The sequence below is a fragment of the Poecilia reticulata genome, linkage group LG9, assembly GCF_000633615.1.
Source record: "Poecilia reticulata strain Guanapo linkage group LG9, Guppy_female_1.0+MT, whole genome shotgun sequence".
Lineage (NCBI taxonomy): Eukaryota > Metazoa > Chordata > Actinopteri > Cyprinodontiformes > Poeciliidae > Poecilia > Poecilia reticulata.
Genome location: NC_024339.1, coordinates 9995531 through 10017995, shown reverse-complemented (window position 1 = coordinate 10017995; position 22465 = coordinate 9995531). Strand labels below are relative to the sequence as shown.

Genomic DNA, 22465 nt, shown 5'->3' with positions numbered 1-22465 from the left:
GAGCTACATGTCGTCATAGGAGCTACATGTCGTCATAGGAGCTACATGTCGTCATATGAGCTACATGTCGTCATAGGAGCTACATGTCGTCATAGGAGCTACATGTCATCACAGGAGCTACATGTCGTTACAGGAGCTACCTGTCGTTACAGGAGCTACCTGTCGTCACAGGAGCTACCTGTCATCACAGGAGCTACCTGTCATCACAGGAGCTACATGTCGTCACAGGAGCTACCTGTCGGTGAAACGCTTTTATAAATGTTGTTAAAGGGTTAATGGAGGAGCCATGACGTGATGACTTCCTGAAGGCGGAGTTTCAGAAAGAGCAGGAGCTTCTTAAAGAGACAGAGACACAATACAGTCCAAGTTTGTATGGGTAACATATTTATAAGGATTTAGGTCAGAAACAAATGACCAAACAGTTAAGCCAATATACCATAAAAAGAAAAAAGAAATATAAAGGAGAATAAGACACCAAGAGACAATAGAAACCAATTTCATTTCCAAACACCAACAATTTTTTTGCATTTATTTACACAAATCTTATATTTAATTTTCTTCATCTGCATGTTTTGCATCTCTAACAAATAAATAAAATAAAGATCAAACCTCCGTTCTTGCTTCCCTTCCTGCATTATCTTACTTTTTTCCCTGCGTGAAAGTTGCTAACATCCAACATACGACACTGGGAATATCATGCAAGAGACATTTCTATCAAATCTCAGGATATATTTATGTCCACTGGGATTTTTCTTTTTTACCCCAATGTAGAGAGTTTTGTTGTTTTGTCTTTGCTATTTGAAAATACATTTAGTTGTTCAGCAGGGAGCTGCACTCCACTAATATCTCAGTCTGAAGACCATCAAGTTTTTCTTTGTCGAAGCTGCCAGAGTTACTACAGTCGGCGAATTTGATAAATGAAACATCGGTACGGCTCTATTCGTGGTAACATGTACAAGTTGTTCCAGTCTTCGACTCGTTTCAGCAACAAAAGCTTCCCGTCGGCGGGTTCAGGTGTTCGCCGGGGAACAATGCGGCCTTTTGTCTGACTCCGTGTTGCTCTGTTAGATAACCGGGCCTGTCCTGAAGCAGAGCAGGATGTGTTAGCCTGCATCACACACACACACACACACACACACACACACACACACACACACACACACACACACACACACACAGCAGCCGGAGCCGGTGAGCACTCGGATGACTGAGTGGATTCCTGACCTTAACATGGGCGTCCAGCTATCGACTGCAGACGATCAGAGCAGGAGTGGAGTGCAGGAAGTTTCCTCCTCCTTAAATTCATCATTTCTTCCACACAAAACATTTATTTTTTGTTATCTGAGGTCATAGTTTTAGTTTGTAGGGATGTTTTGTTCTCCCAGCATGAGATACTCAATGACCCATGTTGCAGAAATGAGGGAGAAAAGACAACTTGTGCATGAATATTTTTAAGTGCCTACAATAGAAAACTGGTTGTTTTCTATTTCTATTTCTTTGGGATTCAAAATAAATAAAAATATAACAACTTTGGCTAAAGAGGATGGATACATTTTCTTCTGAGGGTTTATATTTGTGGAAAATTTAATAAAAAATGCACAAACTTTCAACATAATGACAAAAAAACTAGATTTAAAAACATTTTTTATGCCATTCTTTTGTGAAAATACTATTCCATACATTTGTTATTATGACCATATTTAAAAACATTAAAACAGCCAAACAACTGAAAACCAACTAACTACCAACAATAAAAAACTACCTAACAACAATTAACACACTAAAAACAAACTACAAACAACCAAACGTCAACTGATAACCAACTAGCTAATCAACCAAGAAACAACTGAAAACCAACTAAGAACAAACTAACAGAACAAAGAACCAGCTGACATTTAGCTTCCTGTTGGGATAAATAAAGTATTTCTGAATTGACCGGCTCCTCCAAACCGTCTCGGTTCTGCTGCTGTTTTCATATCTACACAAACAAACCGGGAAAACTAAAACAGTTCATTTTAAAACCAAACACTTGAGGTGTGAAAACACCTTTAAGTAAATCTGTTACCGACAAGTTTCTCCCTCAGAAGATCCCAACAAATAAACATTTAATTTACCTTTGAGATAAATAAAGTATTTCTGAATTAAACATTTTGTTCTCGTTATGGATTTAAGTGTTGGAAAAACCCCCAGAGAACTTGATTTCTGCCTTAGCTTGAAACATTTTTTGGCTAAAACAAACCATGGAAACAACTCTCCTTTTTATATCCTTCACCAGATTTGATTTCCTTGTATTTGTTCCTCCAAAAGTCTTTCTGCGCTCCCTACCACGGGGGATCGATGTGAATGATGCTTGAGAGTATAGAAACCAGCTGTCTGCCTGTGCTTCTGTCGTACGGTTAGCGGATCTCTTTTGTATGATGATGAGCCCTGCACTGTACCGGGACGATCATTTATGGAGAGCATTAAGGAGCGCGCACAAACTAAATCAAAACCTCATCGACTGAGCCCACCTCAAATTATGACCCGATAAGCTCCAAACAGAGTAATGGATCTGATTCTGGGAGCGGCTGCAGCGCATAACGTGTTGATGAGGAGGTCTGTGAATCTGGGAGCTGCAGGAATCGATGTGCAACAAATTAGGTAACCGAGCTGCAGTAAAGAGTGAGAAGCTCTCTGTGTTTAATAATGAAATGTGTAGAAATGCAGACAGGCGGGCAGAAGACAAAAAATTTACTGAAATAAAAATAGCACTACTACAACGTGTGTTTACTCAAGTAAAAGTAGAAAGTAGCCGTGCAGGAAATTATTCTAGAGTGAAAAAGTATTTGGTAAAAAGTTAGCTCGAGTACTGAGTAACTGATCAATTTATCAATAATTTAATATTTTAAAATTACATTATCAGATGGAGCAAAACATAGTTAAATGGAAATGTTTGTGTTTTTTTTAGGACCAAAATTGAAGTAATTCATATGTTACAAAAATAACAATCAGGTAAAAAATCTTTATCCAAATCAGTTTTTCTATAAAAAAACATGAAACTTTAACAAAAACTGCTGAAAACTGCTGATTTTTTTTGTTGTTGCGACTTGTTTGTTTTCCATTCAGTGGGAAGAAAATCCAGAAATTTTACTCAAGTAAGATTATAAATGCTGTATAACAAAATTATTAATGTAAAAGTAAAAAGTGCAGCTTAGTAAAAATACTCGTAAAAGTAATTTTTTTCTAAAAAGTTACTCAAATAAATGTAATTAACCAGTTGCTACTGAACTGACTGTAGCTCTACGTCCTTCTGAGTCTTTGGACGTTTTGCATCAAATTAGTTTATGAACCTGCAGCCATGTTGGTTTCCAAACTGCGACTCTTGGACTCAAACTAGACTGATTGAACTTCAGGTGAGGAATGTTTCAAATTTGCCCCGTCCAGCGCAGGAGGTTGATACATATGGAAACTTTTTATTTTAATCGGGGTGAAATTATTACCCACATAATGTAAAGTTTGTCTTTTTACAACCAAACTTTAAGACCCAAAGAGAAACGAACGGGAGTCACTTCAGTTATGATAGCTGTAAACTACACTGCAAAAACTTCAAATTTACTTAATCAAAGACAGCACACAGTGCTACATGTGAAAAACAGAGCAACTGTTGTTTTAGCCACAGGTTAGTTTGCAAACTCAGTCTTTGGTTGGATGTTTATTAAAAGACAGTAAGATAAAAAAAACCTCCCACACACAAAAACATCTATGCTAAATTTCTGCGACTACAAACAAGAAAAGCAAAATCTTGCCAAGTATTTTTGGTCCAGTTTCTGTTGCAAATGTCTTAACACACTTGAAATAAGACAAAACTAACTTACAAGTAACTTTTCAGTGAGACACAGGAGCTGGTTTTAAGTCAATAATTCCTTAATATTGATGAAAAAGTTATGCAGATTATTTCAATTATACAAGACAAAAATGTGTTGTAAAAGTGAAATTATTTGCCCTTTGGATATTTAAAATGTCTTCCAGTTCCAGTGTTTAATATTAATCAGGAATTAAAGTTAAATGATCTTTGAGGTTGTGTTCTTGCATTAATATTATGCCTTTACCATAATTTTATTTTAAAATGATCTTACAACAACAATAATAGCGTTTATCACAAAAAAAAACCTCTGGGACAGTTTAGCAAAATTTATTATGGCAAGCTTATAAATAACGTCCATTTAGGCGCGCTTGGTGAAAAGTTTGGACACCCCTGGCGTGGAGCTTGTTCTGACATGTTAGATGAGTAAAATGGACGCCAATGTTGCATTTCAGTGTTATAAAGCCCTTGCTTTGCCGCTGATCGTCTCCCAGAGGGTAAATATTTTTGCTCAAACACTCAAATTGTTGGTTTGGCTCAGGTAGCTTCCCCGTCTGCTCCTGCCAGGTTCCATCATGCATTTTGTACACGAGTTTGCGCTTTCGCTGACAGGAGGGAAAGAACCCAGGCATGATTGTAAACATAAATACTTCAGGGCAAATATAAAGGAAGCGTAGCTGTGCACACAGACCCTGGGCTTCCAGCTGCTTGTTGACGGGCCTTTTGTCTGCTGCTGCCACCAGCAGCAGCAGCCGGTCTGCGGCTTGGCCCGGCTGCCGGGGCCGATAGCGTCGCTCGGCTATTTGTCTTCGCGCTGCCAAAGCCGACATGAAAAGCTGCGAGGAAGAAAAGCCAGATTCAGGGCTGCTCACATGTCGGAGTAAATTTAGCTAAAAGCGCAAGTTAAAGTATAAACAGTTGGTTTTGTTGTGAAGGTGACCTGTGAACTTCGTTGAACAGGTCAGTGTTTCTCAAACTTAACCCATTTGACAAACGGACCACCTAACTTGAAATAGCCAACGTCTTTAGATATTCAACCTGAAATGAAAATATTAGTTTCTTAACCCACATCCTCCTGGTGAGAAGGGTGGTGCTGTTTTGTAAACGTGAACATGTCGACTCAGGTTTTTTTTTTACAGATTCTGAAAATGGAGTCCAAGCTTCCCAATGATGTCGAACACGTGGAAATCAAAAAAGAGGTTGTGTTGTGTTTGCATTTGTAATTTAGCAACACAATAACAGAGAGTTTTGAGTTGCGTGCAGTGCTTGCTGATTCGTGATGTTACATTACAGAGGTTTTTGAAATGACTCGTTTTCTAGACAACAACAAACATGAACTTATTCCCCAAAAATCAGTTGGGTGTTTTTAACTTTGTAATCGCTTTGGCTGTTTTTAGAAGCAGTAAAATCCCAAATGGAAGTATAAAAAAACGTCCAAAATGTAGTTCCCCTTTTTTAAAAAAAAATCAAAAACACAAACATCGAGTGAACTTTTAAGATTAAAAGCAGAATAAATCTGTAGATTTTTATAAAAGTAGGATCTCAGGCAGAGGAAGCTGCCTGGATGGGAAACATCAGGACGTCAGGAATGGCATAGAGAGTAAAACTGGAAGGTTGTTATAAAGAACATATCTACTCTAAATCGTCTGTTTTCTCCAGTGAGCATCCTGTCCTTCGGTACGTTGAGTTTTCACGGCCCTGTTGGAGCTAAATACTGTTTTCTGCTCCTAATCAGAGCACTTCTTCAGCCTGAATGTCTATTCTGTTGCAGGAGTGCAGAAGAGCTCAGGTGAACTTGAACAAAGTTTCCTGAAAAACTTTGTTCTCAGATGCAGGAGATGTCCTTGTTGGAGATAAACAGAGGAAATTGTTACATTTGCAACTCTGTAGTCCAACATAAAGCAAATAAAGGACGGAGATGTTTTATATTTGTTTCACCAGAAAATTTTTTGACTCCTTTTACAACAACAACTCATCTTAAGCATCCGATATGAAAATTATTTTGACACAAAGTGAATCTGAAATTATTTATATTTGGACTTTTATTGGGCCTAAAACAGAAAAGGAAGACAGGTAATCATTATTTTATTTTTTGCTGATTCTGTTCTCACATAATTTTACTTACAGCTTCCAACATTTTATGTTTCTCACATGAAAATCATGCAAAAAATATCTATTTATGTGTTATTGAGCTATTCAAAATGAAGCTGTATAGCGGATATCTGGTCAGAGGTTCTGGTTACCAGCCCCAGCTTGGACTAAGCAGCTGTAACTATTATCTTTAGGTGAACGTCCAGGATACAGAGGGATGGCAGAAGGTCATCTCTGGCCGAGGGGATCTAATCTTTTTATTTTATTTTATTTTCTACAGGTCAGTGCTCTGACTGCTGCAGTTTATAAATATTCTCATCTTCAACTGTCTGCATTGCAAACCCTTATAGAGCTGTGAAAAGCTAAAGTTTTGCTCTTTTGTTACCCTTAAATGTTCAAAAATATGTTTGAAAATGATTATTTTATTAATTAAGGCTAAAAATCTCACCAAAACAAACGTGATTCTCCGTCAAAGTAAGACTCTGTCATTTTAAAATCATAAATAAACTGTGATTTACTCGTTTATTGGTTACATTTCAGGCCTGATCACTCACAAGCGGTGTTTCAATTAAATATGAAATGCATTTAAAATCACATGCGAGTAATCTTGTTCATGTGACAAATGATTAAAAATCATGGCAGTGACAGATGTAAACACATGAGACTTCTTAATAATTAATCCGTGGCGCTAGCGATCATCATCCGAGATGAAAGATAAAACTGTCAAATGACAGAAACTTAACTTTTGATAAACTGAGGGAAGACAGTCGTAGTGCACAAACTGGTGTGATGCGGAACAAAAACACGTCGTCCCAAATTTTCTAAAACTTTTATTGAAAATTTACATGTTTCCATTAAGCAGATTTATTTTTGTTTTTGTAAGTGGAAATGCAGCTACTGACTGGAGGAGCCAAATTATTTAAAAACGAACTGATGCTGTTAGACCCAGATGAAATAACAGATGAGAAAGAAAGTTCTGTTCGCTAAGCCATTTCTAAAACGACCGTGCAGAACCAGAACGAAAGTTACTCCAGATTTTAGAGGTAATAACGAGGGCCGAAGAGTCGTACACTATAAAAACACAAAACCTTTCTAAGTAATTTCTGTCCAGTTAGTTCACTTCAGATAAGACAGAGCCAACTTACAAGTAACTTTTCAGCAAGATAGGAGCCTGTTTTAATTAAATGATTCTTTAATATTGATGAAAAAGTTTATAGGAAAATGTTTTATTATGAGTGAAATAATCTGCCAAAGGAACTAGGACTTTTTCATCAATATTAAAGAATTGTTGACTTAAAACAAGTTCCTTTATCTGACTGAAAAAGTTACTTATAAGTTAGTTTTGTGTTATTTCAAGTGTGCTGAGATATTTACACTAGAAACTACCAAAAGTACTTGATTTGATTTTGTGTTTTTGCAGTGTACTGACAGTTTTTTGTTTTTTATTTTCCTTGTTTGCTGCATAATCAAACCTACCCTGTAAAATGGAGAAGTTAAAATAAACCCATAAAGATGAGTGGATAAAAGCCTCCCATATTTATACAGCCTTCCATCTTAACAACGCTAATTAACTGCACTTTCTTTCTTTTCTTTTCTTTGGTCAATAAACTTCAAGGACGCACTCGGAGCAGTTTCGTCCTTGGATACGCCTCTTGCTTTGAATTTGCTTCAGAAAACCATCAGCCTTGAAGCAGTTGTGTCTTTCTTCTCTGCCAGCTGTTTTTAGAAATTTCTTCAAAGCAAATTTGTCTCCATGTTTCTGTTTGGAAGGTGAACTCAGGTAAACTGGACCAGGCTCAGGAAGAGGTTGTGTTTCTCTGAGGATGACAAAGGAAGAACAAATGCTGGTGAACCTGGAGGTTCAGACAAAAAGCTGACAGAATTTCTGCAATTATTTTTCTGTCTTTAACATAAAAAACTCTTTGACTTCTGACTCTTTTTTCTTTTTGCCCTTTTTTTTCTTGTTGCTCTTCCCTCTTTTTCAGTCTTTTTCTTTGTTCCCCTTTTTCCATTTTTATTTTTGTTACATTTTGTCTATTTTCTTTCTTTTTGTCCTCTTATACTTTATTTCCCATCCATCCATCCATTTTCTTGCACCCTTGTCCCTTAATGGGGTCGGGAGGGTTGCTGGTGCCCATCTTCAGCTAACGTTCTGGGCGAGAGGCGGGGTCACCCTGGACAGGTCGCCAGTCTGTCGCAGGGCAACACAGAGACACACAACCATAATTTAGACAGACCAATTAACCTGACAGTCATGTTTTTGGACTGTGGGAGGAAACCGGAGTACCCGGAGAAAACCCACGCATGCACAGGGAGAACATGCAAACTCCACCCAGAAAGACTGGGAATCGAACCCAGAACCTTCTTGCTGCAAGGCAACAGCTCTACCAACTGCGCCACTGTCCTTTCCTTTATTTTCCTTTTTCCTTTTTTGTTCAATTTTTTCTTGTTTTTATTCCTTTTTTATTTTTTTGTTCAATTCTTGTCTTTTTCACACAATTTTTCCTTTTTTTGTTTGTTTTGTTTATTTTCTTTCTTATTCCTTTTTCCATTCTACTTCCAATATTTGAAAGAAATTACTCTCCATGTCTCCCAAGTGGATAAAAAATTTTACACCAGTGATTTCATTTTTTTTCTGTTTTCCTGCACTGAATAACTTGAAGATGTAACAGCAGTTTATTTTTGTGTCTGCTTTCCACACATCTCTGTGTTGGTCTGTTTGTTTTTAATCAGTAGGAGCAAAAATGTAAATCTTACTTTTACTCTTGTTCTATAGGATCTAAATGCTTAAACCTTCTCTGCAGCAGAATAACTCGTATAGTTTTCTGTTAGGATGGATTTGATGTTTTGTCTTGGAGTAGCTTCCTGATTTAATTTTGATCCTAATGATTTAATCCGAGCCAAAGCAGAACTGATTCAGATTTTTTATTTAAAATTGCAGATTATTGTGTTTTATGTTAAATAAAACATTAATTTATCATCTTCTGTTTGTCCCCCGCTGTAGTTCTGCTCTTGGCTCCTCTGTGTTTATAGTTTTTGTTGCAGATATAAAACCTCCCATCCTTTTCCAGATTGCCATCCGTCCTGTTTGCGCTGCGGCGGCCCGTCGGACGCAGACTGCTCCTCCTGTTCGTCGCCGTCCAGCTTGTTTGAGGGTCGCTGCGTTCAGACATGCCCACAGGTCTTCTTCGCCCGGGACGGCCAATGCCAAGGTGAGAAACATGATTGAGCCTCGGTGCGCCACGCTGACTGTGGCATTGCCTTCCCAAGGCTTTAATTAAAGCCTCAGCTGTAAACTCTGAGCTCTAACTGGGCATTTTGAAGAGCAGAGAACTCGACAGATTGTCCACTTTTTCCACAGATGACCTCAAATCGCCAAGGTTAGAAGCTTCTCAGCGAAATGGAAACAAGTTTACTTTGAAACTTGTTTTTTCTTTACTCAGTTATGAAAACAGTTTGAGTGAAAAATGAGAGTAAAAATTGTTTATTTTATGTTCCAAGGCAAGTTTTGTGTTTATTTGGTTTTAGTTTTTGTCATGTTGAAAGTTTTCATCAACCTTTCAAATTGTTTCTCCAACATTTTTAGAGTCCAGTATTGTATTTTTATACTTTATTAAAATAAAAACCCTCTTTGAAGCAGTTTTATCATTAAAAACATCCAATTTAGATGAATAATTAGTATTTCCAATGTTGATTTTTCATCTCTGACCTGGTGGAGATAATTTTTGTCACCAGATGCTGATTGATTGATGACTTATTGATGCCAAGCGTTTGGCAATATGGGCCAAAGTCATCAAGTTGAAAGTCTTTGATGACTTTGACGTTGATTAAGGAAATATTTACATATGCAAATTAAATAACTTGCAACACTTATGACATGGGACAAAAGTTATAAGTGAACAAGTCTATCAATATTAATAAATGTAAAACTGTACAGTATCTTGAAATAAGCCAAACTAACTTACAAGTAACTTTTCAGCAACATATGGAAACTTATTTAAGTCAATAATTCTTTAATTTTGACAGAAAAAGTTCAACTGGCACATTTTTAATCTGCTAGTGGAACTAGTTTTTTTTTTCCATCAAAATTAAAGAATTATTGACTTAAACAAGCTTCCATATCTTGCTGAAAAGTTACTTGTTAATTAGTTTGGCTTATTTGAAGTGTACTAAGATATTTGCACGATAAACTAGAGAAAAATACTTGGTAAGATTTTGTGTTTTTGCAGTGCAGGAAGGTCTAAAATAAATCATTTTGTTGTTTTATCCAAACGTCGATCACCGTGTTTTTTAAAGTAAAATTTGCCGCTCAGCACCTCGTTCTCTATGCGCTAAAGATTAATCGGATGCGTTAACGATGATCTGTACTCAACCCGCCGTCTCGTTGTCCCACTGCCTCCTGTTGGGCAACAGAAACCCCATTTAGCGACATTAGGCTTGGATTAGGACAATAGCACGTTAACAACTGGAGAGAGCTCAGCAGCTTTTCTTCATTGTGTTTGTCCACCTCCTTAATGAAAATCCATTTGCTCTAATCTGTCGTCCATTACCTCAGCCTGCTCTACTGACTCTGACCTCATTTGCAGCGGTGTGACCCTCCTCCTTCCCCGTCGCACATTAAGCAGCCGGTCCTTTTAGAAAACGATGAATTTAGCTTCTTTTCTGCTGCAGAATAACATTTCTCTTAATGCTTTTTAGGCCAGCCCTGGCGTTAGTAATTGAAAAGTGCAAATGAGGAAAGATGGAGGCAGTTAAGAAGAATGTTCTGTGATTATGTTCGGTTCTGGGACGGCAGAATGAATGGGTTCTGTTTGCTTACTTCACGGTTAATTAGCTCGTTAGAGGGATTTCCTGATGAGACCGAAGTTTAAGGAAACTTTCTGGCAGTTGGGAGTTTCTTTTTTTTTTTTTTTTTTTAATAATTGAAATTTCTATATTAATTTATTCTTCATATATTTAAAGCAAGTCAGATCCCTGCAAAATGGCGGGATAGCTCATTATTTTTTAGCAGCTTAGCTGAGAGTTTTGGCTTCTTTTGCATCATCAGCTTTTCTGCTCTAATTTAAAAGTTCATAAAACAACGAGCTGCAAAAAAAAGTTTATGGGAAAAAAAGTACTTTGAAGGCTGGTTGTGACCCAATATCATACTTGGCACCGATTCTTTTGGACCACAAAAGAACCATCCTCAAACAACTGCACCTATTACTGACTTAAAAATAGGAAAAAAAAAAGAAATTTTCTGATTTCTATTCAGAAAATAGAAATCTGAATAGAATCTCTGTTTATAATTTAAACAGAGATTCTGTTTAAATTATAACTGACAAAAGTATAAACAAATAAAAATATTTATTTTAAATAATTTTATAAGGTCCAAACGGTATCAAATTCCACCAGTTTATATTTAAACAAAAATAAGATTATGCATGAAAATATGTAAATTAAATTACCAGTATTAGGCTAGATCAGCTATGTGAAAGGGTTTTCTATGGAGCTAAATTGGGGTCATAAAGTTTGTTGAAATGAAAAAAATTAAACTGAAAATAAATATTTGAAATTTTAAAAAATATATTGAAACTGAAAAAAAGAGATGTGAAACAAAAAGTTTAAAACTACTTTTGAGTTTCAAATTTTAGTTTTCAAGCCTTTTTTTTCAGTTTCAAAATAATTTTTCTGTTTTACATCTTTTTTTCAGTTTCATTTTTTTTTCTTTTGACCAGACTTTATGGCCCCAATTTATCTCTATATTGTTACTTTGCATAAAAATTAAAAAGACTAAAATCAGAACTGCCAGGACTATAAATTGTAATTCTCTGTAGGATTGATTTTTTTTTTTTTTTTTTTAAACAAAGCAATAATTTCTATACATTTCTGAAGTTACAACAAAACAATTTTATTTGTGTTTACAATTTTGTTTTATCAAAACCTGCTTCTCTTTTCAATGAGCCACTGGATCTCAGTGAGACAACCTGTACATTTAAAGGTCAAATAATAAATAATTTTTTTTTTTCCAACAGATTTCCAGAAAGGAAGCAGTTTTTTTTTTTTAATGACAGCTGAATTTCTGTGAGTTTTTATCATCATCACCATCATCCGTGTCCTATTTTTCCTCAGCATGTCATCCGTCGTGCCAGACCTGCTCCGGCCCGTCCCAGGCGGACTGCACCTCCTGTCCCCCGGGGGGCGCCCTGCAGAGCGGCTACTGCACCACGGGCTGCCAGGAGGGCCGCTTCCTCAGCGCCGTCACCGCAGAGTGCCTCAGTAAGTCGCTGTTTTTATGAAATATGCAGCCAGGAGGGCTTGTTTGTGCAGCGGCACTGGACTCTACTGGGAAATTAATCTCCAGGTCTGCCAGGAGTCGAGTTTTCCTCTGCCCACCCAGCTTCGCATGATGACATACCGAGACATACCGCTTCTTCTGCAGGTTTCAACAACAGCCATGTCTGTTACATTTTAATTTTTATCTCCTCTTTCTGCTTAGTATGTTTTAATGTTTAAAGATGAAATTTCTGGTGGGAACTTTTACTTTTTGCTTGTTTTTCTTATTAATATCTTCTCGTCAAAGTCGTTAACTTTTGAACTTTAGAAGCATTTTCAATTTAGATTTAAAAAGTCTACTTAAAGGATCTAATTTGCATCAAATCTACAATTCATGAGGAATTACCTGTTTTAGCAAGAGAAATTAAGCAGCAACATTCTAACTCCAAACAGCTGCTTGGAAACCTGAATGTTGTAAATAATGTGGGAATTCTATTATAATTAGGGTTAAAATGCACCCAGTCAATTAAAATGTAGTTTATTGAAGAAATGTAGTAAATACTAAAGATTTAAAGTCGTACTGAATGATATTTGGTTTAATTAATACAGGTTTTAATGAAGGTTCACATCTTTAATTCCTACTTTTTACAGCTTTTAATCATAATTAATAAATTCATCCGCCTGTCCGTCCATCAATCAATCATGGGGTTTGATTTCTTGTAGCTGTATATTTCCTGGTTGTGAGTTAATCATCTGTTCTTGTTCGTTTTATGAAGCACGACACAGTTGAGCTGAAACTCGGTTTGATCCCAAAAAAATAGTTGCACAAGTGGGAAATCCACTGAAAATGGTCACAAATTGTGCAGCAAATGCTCAACTTAAGAGAATCTTTGATGTGACAAACAGCTGAACAAACTGTTCTTCTCTGCTGCAGAGAAGAAACGAAAGAAAGAAATGCTTTTTATTTTTAGCAAGGAGAAAAATAAATATTACATACCAGTATGAAGGGAAGTCGAATCAAAACCAGTCAGAAGGAAAAGAAAAATTATGAGGGTTTGCAGGTTTAATTACCCAACAAAAGGTTTAATCTAATTTTTATTCTTTAACTTCAAGTCAGTTTATTTTGCTGGGTTTTATTTCAGGGAATCACAATAACAATAAATAGTTCCAGAAGTTATGGCGATAAACAATAATATTGTAGTATTGAGACCATTTTCAAGTAATATGATAGTAATAATACCATAATAATGCAAGAACACATTATTAAAGATCAATAAACTTTAAATTGTAATAAACATTTAACGCTAGAAGACATTTTAAATATCCAAAATAAATGAACAAAATAACAGAAATGACAAATAAAATAAATGAAAAATAAAATTTTTTTTATACTTTCTTCAAAAAAAGAGCTATTTGCGACCAAAGCACCAGACTGAAGACTTTAGTCATAGTTTTTTCTGAATGGCAAGTCGACAACTATACACTGGTCTTTTCCAGCAGCCATTGTACAGCGCATACAGAGGTAAAACAACTTGACCGAACACGCTGGAGTAAAGCTTGGGTTGCTAAGTAACAGCCGAGCTGCGCTGGGGTTGCTAGGTAACGGCGCAGTGCCTGTCATTGCGACTTGATAATCAGGAAGTTTTTGAAACGACTTGTTTTCCAGACACCAGAAGTCATTAATTTATATGCATAAACCGTCTTTTTAAGCATTTTCAGTTGAAGTTAATTGAACCAAATAATCTGTTTTCAGTTCATAGCTGACCTATGTCGACCCCACTCTATAAAAGCCAGCCTCCAGAGAGAGAAACATTGCTTTCCTGTTGCTTCTCTGCTTGAAAATGAGCGGAAAGGCCAAATTTTTATTTATTTATGTTGGTGCTGTCACCAAAATATGCTGAAATATGCCCTTTAAATATCGTCCTTATGAAGTGCGTGGCTGTGGGACTAAATGACTTCTTGAAACATTTGGTTCTGAATGGAGGCAGAGCTCTGACCTCCAGGGATGGTTTGGGTCAGCAAACATGGATTTTTTTTAGACCTGACCTTATTAAATGTATTGTGATTCTCTGAGAAAGTCCCAGCAGTGGAAGCTCAGAGTAAGCTGAGAGACCTGCCTTATCGGGTAGCGCTGCTTTTTTTTTTTTTTTAATGTATTGATTTCCTGCTGTGGAGCAACTTTGGACTCCAGCACAAGTTTCCATAGTGATGGACTCAGACGAAGAAGAAGTGACTTTGTGAAAACTAAGACTCTAAATGGAAGTTCCCTCTCTAAGCCACTAATCCTGCTGACGCCAGATAAGCCGGTTAAACTCTTATGGTTGTTTGCAAACACGCACACTGATCTGGAATCAGCTTTGAAACAAGACTCATCTGGGCCAAAGAGGTACTCTGGTCATCATTCTTCACCTTTGTTCTGTCTAAATCTGAAAACAATAATACTTCCTGTTGAATTCTCACAAACCTTAACTTTAGAGGGTCCAGTTTGATGTAAAACTTGAGCTTTACGTCTTGTTATAATGTTATTCCCTGATCACTGAGGCTGTCACTCTGTCATCAGCTTATATGAGGGGATCCATCAGAGGCAGATGTCTCGCCGTCTGCTGTCTCTTCTCATCTTCTCTCCGTCCATCATTCTCTCACACTTCCTCTGGTTCTTCCTGTCCACCTCCATCATCGATCCCTTTAGTCTTTCTTTACCTTTAAAGAAATATTTCAGTGTTGACAAGGCAGAGCTGACTCCTTAAAATGTCCTAATTTAGCCAGTATTTTTTCAAATTTTGTGAAAAATGTGAATTTGAACCTTTTAATAAGCTTTATGGGATAGATGGCATGTCTTGATCTTCTATTGTATTTATGTTAGAGTTTGTTGATCAGTCAAGCAAAAATGGGAAATAAGAAAAAATGGAAAAATGCAAAAAAAGAACAAAAAGAAAAAAAACCAAGAAAATCAAACAAAAAAACTTCTTAAATGGACTTATTATGCAAAATTCCCCTTTTGTACATTTCTTATGCTTCCATTTGGGTTTATATTGCTTCTAAAAACAGTTTGAAAACAAATCTCACCCATTTTTGGCAATAAATTAATATTTTTTGGTGTCTGGAAAATGAGCCATTTCAAAAACCTGCAGATTGTTGAGTCACAATTGACTGGCACTCTGCTGTTACCTAGCAACCCAAACAGAACTCTGCCGGTCACCTAGCAACCCAAGCTGAGCTCCAGTAAGTTTGGTCAGCTGGTTTTACGAGAGTTTTGTCGTTGACTTACTATCCAGAAACAACTTGCTGCATTTTTGTTGGTTGTGCAGGAGGCTCCACTTCTGCTTTTCAAAGATGCAGTAAATGTTGGCCACCTCCAATTTAGCCTCATTAGTTTGTAGACGATTTTTTCAGGATGTTTGATGGTCAATATGAGAGAGGTCTTTTATTCTTGTGGGCCAGCAGTGGTTTTGACTCCATTTTCAGTTGTTGAATCATGACCTCTGACCTTTACTGAGGCCAATGGGGCCCGTAGAGCTTTAGATGCCGTTGTCACATAGGGGTAGGTGGCTGATTTTCTTTAATCAGCTAAATTATCATTTTGTTTGTGAAATTTTAACAAACAAATCAGAATTCATCACATTTTTTGTAGATTTCCTTCAAGGGAAATTTATAAAATTAAATCCCATGAAAAGGGATAAAAATGTGAATATATTTAACAAGTGTTTGACATTTTGTCTCTCCTGCTTTTAACTTGATTTTGTTACACAAATAAGTGAGACGGTGCTTCTACCCTTCCTTCAGATTTACATATGCAGCAGTTGTAGAAGAATAATTGTGCTGAATAAAAGCGCGGCTCTTTTATTAATGAGCCGCTGACAGCAGAAACCAAACGCACTGGAGCGTGTAACTTGGCAAAGCTTTTAAGTGATATTGTCAAAACCAAAACCAATCTACATTAAAAATTAAAAGCTGAAAAAAAAATTGAGGTTTCTTAATAAATCTTCCATCATTGGTTCCCAAACAAGAACTCCTCTATTTTTTAAAACTGAAGGTTTTACCTTTTGGGGCAGTGATGACAAACAAACTACCACTGTATTTTTAAAAATGTTTTAACTCTTGCTTTCTCTCAATCTATTTCTTCTCTTTTTTCCTGAATGTGTTTCGTTTGTTAAATAAAAACTGAGAAACACTTTAGATGTTTCAGAAACTTCCAATCAGAACCTTTTGGGAACAAAAAGTTTGCAGAGTTGTTAGTAACTAGTTACATTTACTCAATTACAGTTACTTGAGTAACTTTTTTGAAAAAAATTACTTTTAGCAGTATTTTTACTATGTTATACTTTTTACTTTTACTTGAGTAATTTTATTTTGAAGTATTTCTGCTCTTACTTGTGTAAAATATCTGGATTTTCTACCCACTGAATGAAAAACAAACAAGTTTTAACCAAAAATTCACCGGACACATGCACACACCTGCAGTTTCTGTTAAAGTTTAATAAGATTTGTAAAAATTTTCTTTTGCCCTATTTTGTTACTTTTTGTTTCTTATATGAAATATTGTGATTTTGGTCCTTAAAATACCAAAATTTCCACTTAAATTTATACCTTGGTCCGTCAGATGGTGTAACTTTACTTGAGTAGACTTTTTACCAAACAATTTTTTATTCTTGAGGAATTTCCTGGACGTCTACTTTTCATTTTTACCCGAGTAAAAATATGTTGAAGTAGTGCTGCTCTTAGTTGGGTGAAATTTTTGGGTACCCTGCCCACCTCTGGTTGTTTGTCGCCGTACGTAGCTTTAAATAGACGTGTCACCATGGTAACCACTTATAATAAAAACGAAATAAAGCACAAAGGCAGGTTTTTCTTTTCTCTGTGAGCCTGAAAGCGCTCCACACTGAAGATACATGGCTGGTAGCATGTTGCCGCAGTTATCTACCTGTATCAGTATCGACTCAGAGCGCTGGCGTTCTCCAGGATAATTCACTGATCAATATTGCTCCGTTTAGCTGCGATGGAGCTTTCACTTCATCAGTATTAATTGTGAGCTCCTGCCAGGGGAGCTTTTGAGCAGTTTGTGTTTTTATTACCTTGTGGAGTTTTTACACTGAGAGAAAAAGAGGAAAAATGGAAAAAAAATAAAATTATACTGCAGCAGCGCTCAGATTCCTATTTTCTGTATAGATCTGAGTCGATGTTTCTGTGTTAAAAGGAATCGTCGTGGGAAACACCATCTTAACTCTGACAACATAAATGTCTCTCAGAAATACAGATAAACTACAGCAGAGAAAAGTCTTAAAACTCAGTGTTGTGCAAAAGTTTTAAACCACCTGATATTTTTCACCAGCCGTTCAGAAAACCTTTTATTTTACTTTCTGGACTCTGGTTGCAACTTTTGGTGAATGGCACTTTAGGAATCATGTTACTGGATTAAACATACCATCTTCTGTCAAATGTGTTTCAAATGTGTTTTGCAGTGTGTTTCTCACACTGCAAAAAACAAAAAACAAAATCTTACCTAGTATCTTTTGTCTAGTTTCTACTGGAAATAAGAAAAAACTTACAAATGACTTTCAGCAAGATGTTGGAGCCTGTTTTAAGTAAATATTTCCTTAATTTTGATGAAAATGTCCTAATTCCTCTGTATGATAAATTCACCTATAGCAGGACATTTTTCCCATAGTATAAGTGAAGTAATCTGCATTTTCACCAATATTAAAGAATTTTTTACTTTAAAAAGTTACTATATTTTGCTTTAATGTTACTTGTAAGTTAGCAGAAAGCATCTTACACTGCAAAAACTGAAAAATGTACAAAGTATTTTTGGTCTGGTTATGCAAATATCTCAGTGCACTTGAAATAAAATTAAAAAAAACAACTAACTTTTCAGCAGGACATAGAGGCTTGTTTTAAGTTACTAAAAACTGAAGGGATTAATTTGCTTTTAATAAGCAAAGACATTATGTGAGAACATTGTGGCTGCAAAGAAAACAGCAGAACTTTGAAATCCCTCCAGAAAACCCTGAGAAGCCGTCTCTAAGTTCATTTCATGGGATTACGGGAGAGCCTGCCTGCTTGGATCGATGGATATTTGAAAACGAGGGATGAAAAGGGACTGAGCCCAAAGCAAAACACATCTGAGCTGAAAGAGAAATGAATGACTTCTTTAATAACTTTGGTTATAAATCCGTTTGTCAGGGCGACATGCCCAGACAAGGTGAACACACATCAGAACGGGCCACCCGGGTTCCCGCTCCGGTTATTCTCACGCCACAGTCGCTGGCATCTAACCTGCTGATCGCGTTCTGCTCTCTTACAAAATACCTTAAGAAACCAATTTGATCTTGTTTTGACTTTGCAAACTCTTAGCTAAGCAGCAAAGACACATCAGCCTCATTAAGCAACTTCCTGTGATCTATGCTGCAGATGCAGGAAACTCTGGGTAATGTCTCATAAAACGGCGCAACAGGAGAGCAGCAGCATCCGTCCTGCACATTTATAACTTCAGAATATCTTTTTATGTGCTTCAGAAATGGTAACTATGCTATAAAGAGGGACTCCGAGGGGCAAAATCAATACCATTTTAGTTTTATATTCAGTTTTAGGCTGCACAGTCAATAATCCTTGACGCCTGAGTTATCTTATCTCCGATGTGGAGCAATTTGTTCAGAGCTGTGAGAGGGATCACCTGCGGAGCGCTGGCAGCAGGAATGCTGATTCGGGTTTTGTTGCAAAGTGATATTATATGGAAAGTTTGACTGTTAGATGACATTTCAAATAATTGTTCCTCTTCCTTTTGTGTTATGTTTTCCCATCCTCAGAAAATCATTAACTCCCCAGATCAGATTCAGTTAGTTGGATAATTGAGTTCTGGAATCTTTTTACCTTAAAAGAAGCATCTTTGAATGTAGATAAATGTGAGAATGATTTTGCCGAGAAATCATTAAAAAAGACTTTGTGATTTGCAAAACTACAAAATCTGGAGGAATAAAATGGTTTTTAATGGAGGTTTATTGCTCTCTGGCGCCCCTCCTGGACAAACCACATCATTGACATTCCATTTACTGGGTTTCACCACCTTTCACAAATTAAAAAAACAATTGTATAAATGTTATTCATGATTTAATTACCGTATTTTCCGCACTATAAGGCGCACCTAAAAACCTTCAATTTCCTCAAAAGCCGACAGTGCACCTTATAATCTGGTGCGCCTTATATATGGACCAATATTGAGCCACAACAGGTCTAGCAACTACGGTAAGCAACCGCCGACTTCATTTTCGCCGTAGAAGAAGAAGCACGCGGTGCATTCTGGGATAGTTGTCAGAACGCTGGTTTGTTAATAAAGTTTGACTGACCTATCTACCTACCAACCTGATAATCAGGTCGTCTGCAGGTCATTTAGCACCAGGTTCTCCACCAACATGCTGTGCGCGAACGGAGACGGGTAACCATTGTCCGGTATCAATAGTTTATGGCACTACTCTGATAATGATAAAAGTGATGATGAAAACTATTTATTTCTACTTTTTTAGGTAACTGTATGGCTGGCAGAGCAATCATAACCCCACAAACACAAATATTGCACTTAAAATTTTTTGTAATACTCTTCTTAAGGATACCAGGTACAGAAGTGTGATTCGTATCACTAAACTGCACACAGTGACATATTTTCAAATTTATTGGTATTTGAACAAACAGTGCAGAAAATAGTAAAAATGGCAGTTCCAACATCGAATTGAATTGATTGAGACAACGATGAATCAAAATGGATATCATGATTAGAAGATTAACACATTAATGACATGATAAATGCCTGGCCTTATCATTTGGTTGTTCTTGATCACAGCTGTTGAACAAAGAAAGGAGAACTTGAACTGTTCCCTGCGGAACCCCTTAGGCTACAACAATATCTACATTCACATGACAGGTCTTGAATTTTTTTTCTTTCTTTTTATTTTGCAGATTTTCTTTTTTTAATTAAATGCGGCCGGAGCCAGACTTTTGTGTGAACGGTCTATGAGCCCAAACTGTCCCGCACGCGCAGAACAAGAATTTAGACGCAACACAGCTGCGAAATGTTTTATTGTTTATGGATCGATTTTTGAAGTTGTTGAGGAATCGGAGCTGACAGTATTGGGACAACATCATAACAAGAGGAAGAAAACACAACTAATATCAACGACCTTTTAGCCCCCAATTATGAAGCATGTCTCACGCCAATGATGTAAAAGTTGGATAAAATGCAACATGGCCGTTCTGACTGAAAACTAAACGTCCAATTTAGTTCCACATTTGGAAGTGACACAAATCGAATTTGGGCCCCTCAGGCTGCTGTGAAAAAGTCAGATATGGGCCGAATTCACCTGCCGTGTGAACGTAACCTCATTTGTAAGCTATTTCTGTTATTGCTCTATGATGCAATAACAAATATTGCTGTTACTGCTAAAAGCGCAGCGGTTTTCCATTCGCTCAGAATACATTCATCATCTCTGCCAGTATGTTTAGTCCATATAGTTGAAACCAGATATTTGCATACATTCAATAAAAAGACAAACAACTTTTTTTTTCTCACTCTCTGGAGTTAAATGAGACCAAACTTTTCTTGTTTTAGTGAGAATTACCTAAATTATTTCTATTTGTTAAATGCCAGAAAACATGTGTCTCCCTTGACTTCAGATGTTTACATACATTTGGAAAATTACTTTTGGGTTTGTTTCTTCAAGTTTCTCACAGTAGTTGCTTCACTCACACATTTTCAGATGGAGAAATGTGTGTATGTAAATATATTGTTTTATCAGTGTATTACCAGAAAACTCATTTATTTTCCAGTTTCTAACCCTTTTCCTCTCTTTTAATCTTTATTGAGTGTTTACTAAATATGTTTATTGAGCCGAAAATCCTCATGTGAAAACATGCAGGGGGAAAAATGCAAATGGCGTGAGACAATAGCATTCCCGTCTGTTCTCCAGTGGTGATTACATCTCAGATTGCTGCTTCTTGAAGACTTGACACAAAATGCAAACAGGATTTTGCCCCTCAGGGCTCGGCTGATGTGTTGGTGTAAGCAGTGTCAGTTTCTTTTAGAGGAGATATGCTCTTACTGTTCTAAATTTAGCATGGTACGGATAGCAAAGTAATGGAAATGGAGCTGCATAAAACATGAAACGCAGAGAAACTAAAAAGAAATGTCGACAAGGGTTTAGTGTTGGTTAAATTGCAGGAAAAATACATGGGAGTGTTTGTTACTTCTGTCTAAGCAGTTAATTCAGATTCTGTTGTTGGAAAAGTTAAACAATAGAGTAAAATCTTTCCTTTTGACTCCAATGCCCCCATGTGTGGCCAGTCTTTGTCGTTCTCTGTTGTCCAGAGATAAGCCGTCACCTTCAGGGGTTTTCTGCGTCTCCCTGCTGATGGTTATCTCTGCAAAGGCGAACAACTGAAAGGTCCCCACAACCCAGACGCCATAAAACCCAGATCCGATAAAACGCCTGGAGCTGTTGGCCATTGTTGAGCTAATCTCAGAGTATTCTGGTTGGATGGGCGGTACTTCTGTCTGAAGCATGTGGGTCAGCTCTTATCTGCTGTGGGAGACAATAACAAGGAGATTCAGGTTTCAGAAAGTGAAGGAGAGTGGAGCATCTAGGTTTCAAACATCTATACTAACGAGGCTCTCAGTAAGGTGGAACATGCAGCACATTTTACATCACCCCTAATCTTCTTTAGCTGCGTTTACATTAACCTTGGGTTTCTGAAAATAAATTTACTTAATGGAAACATGTCAGTTTCAAAAAAGCTGAATATAAAGTGAATAAATTGGGTTTTTTTTGGCCGTATCGAAACTGGTTGATTTCGTGAAACTCCATTGGAAATGTTTCTTTTGCATCACACAAATCATGTGACCAACAACAGGATGTTACTACTGGCGGAAATGACAAAGAAGACAACATGAAGAGGTAGAAGGATGATGGCGCAATGTCATTTTTAATGACTTGTCATGTGAACAAACTTATTCACGTGTGACTTTAATTTAGTTTCTTTTCTAACGGAAACACCATAATTACAAAATTACGTTTTTTCAAATTTAACAAAGTATCAGTAAAGTTTTGCACAGAAACAGCACAATTTAAAGACCAATTAACCTCATTAACAGTCATGTTTCTGGACTGTGGGAAGAAGCTGGATCACCTGGAGAAAACTCACTTAAGGTTTTTCCTCCAATTCAGTTTGGAGTCCGCTCCAGTTCCCGAATATAGTTTTGAACCAAGTTAACACCAAATCTGGTTCCAATATATA

At 36.8% G+C, this 22465-nt stretch overlaps 1 protein-coding gene across 2 annotated transcripts in view; it reads left to right on the top strand.

Moving 5' to 3' along the window:
- The window catches only part of fras1 (Fraser extracellular matrix complex subunit 1), a 271118-nt gene that overhangs the window by 134600 nt on the left and 114053 nt on the right, over positions 1 to 22465 (top strand). For both annotated transcript variants that reach the window (XM_017306806.1, XM_008417773.2), the window contains 2 exons: positions 9004 to 9144; positions 12044 to 12190. In XM_017306806.1, the coding sequence (XP_017162295.1) occupies positions 9004 to 9144; positions 12044 to 12190 (288 nt within the window). The remainder of the gene's footprint in view (positions 1 to 9003; positions 9145 to 12043; positions 12191 to 22465) is intronic.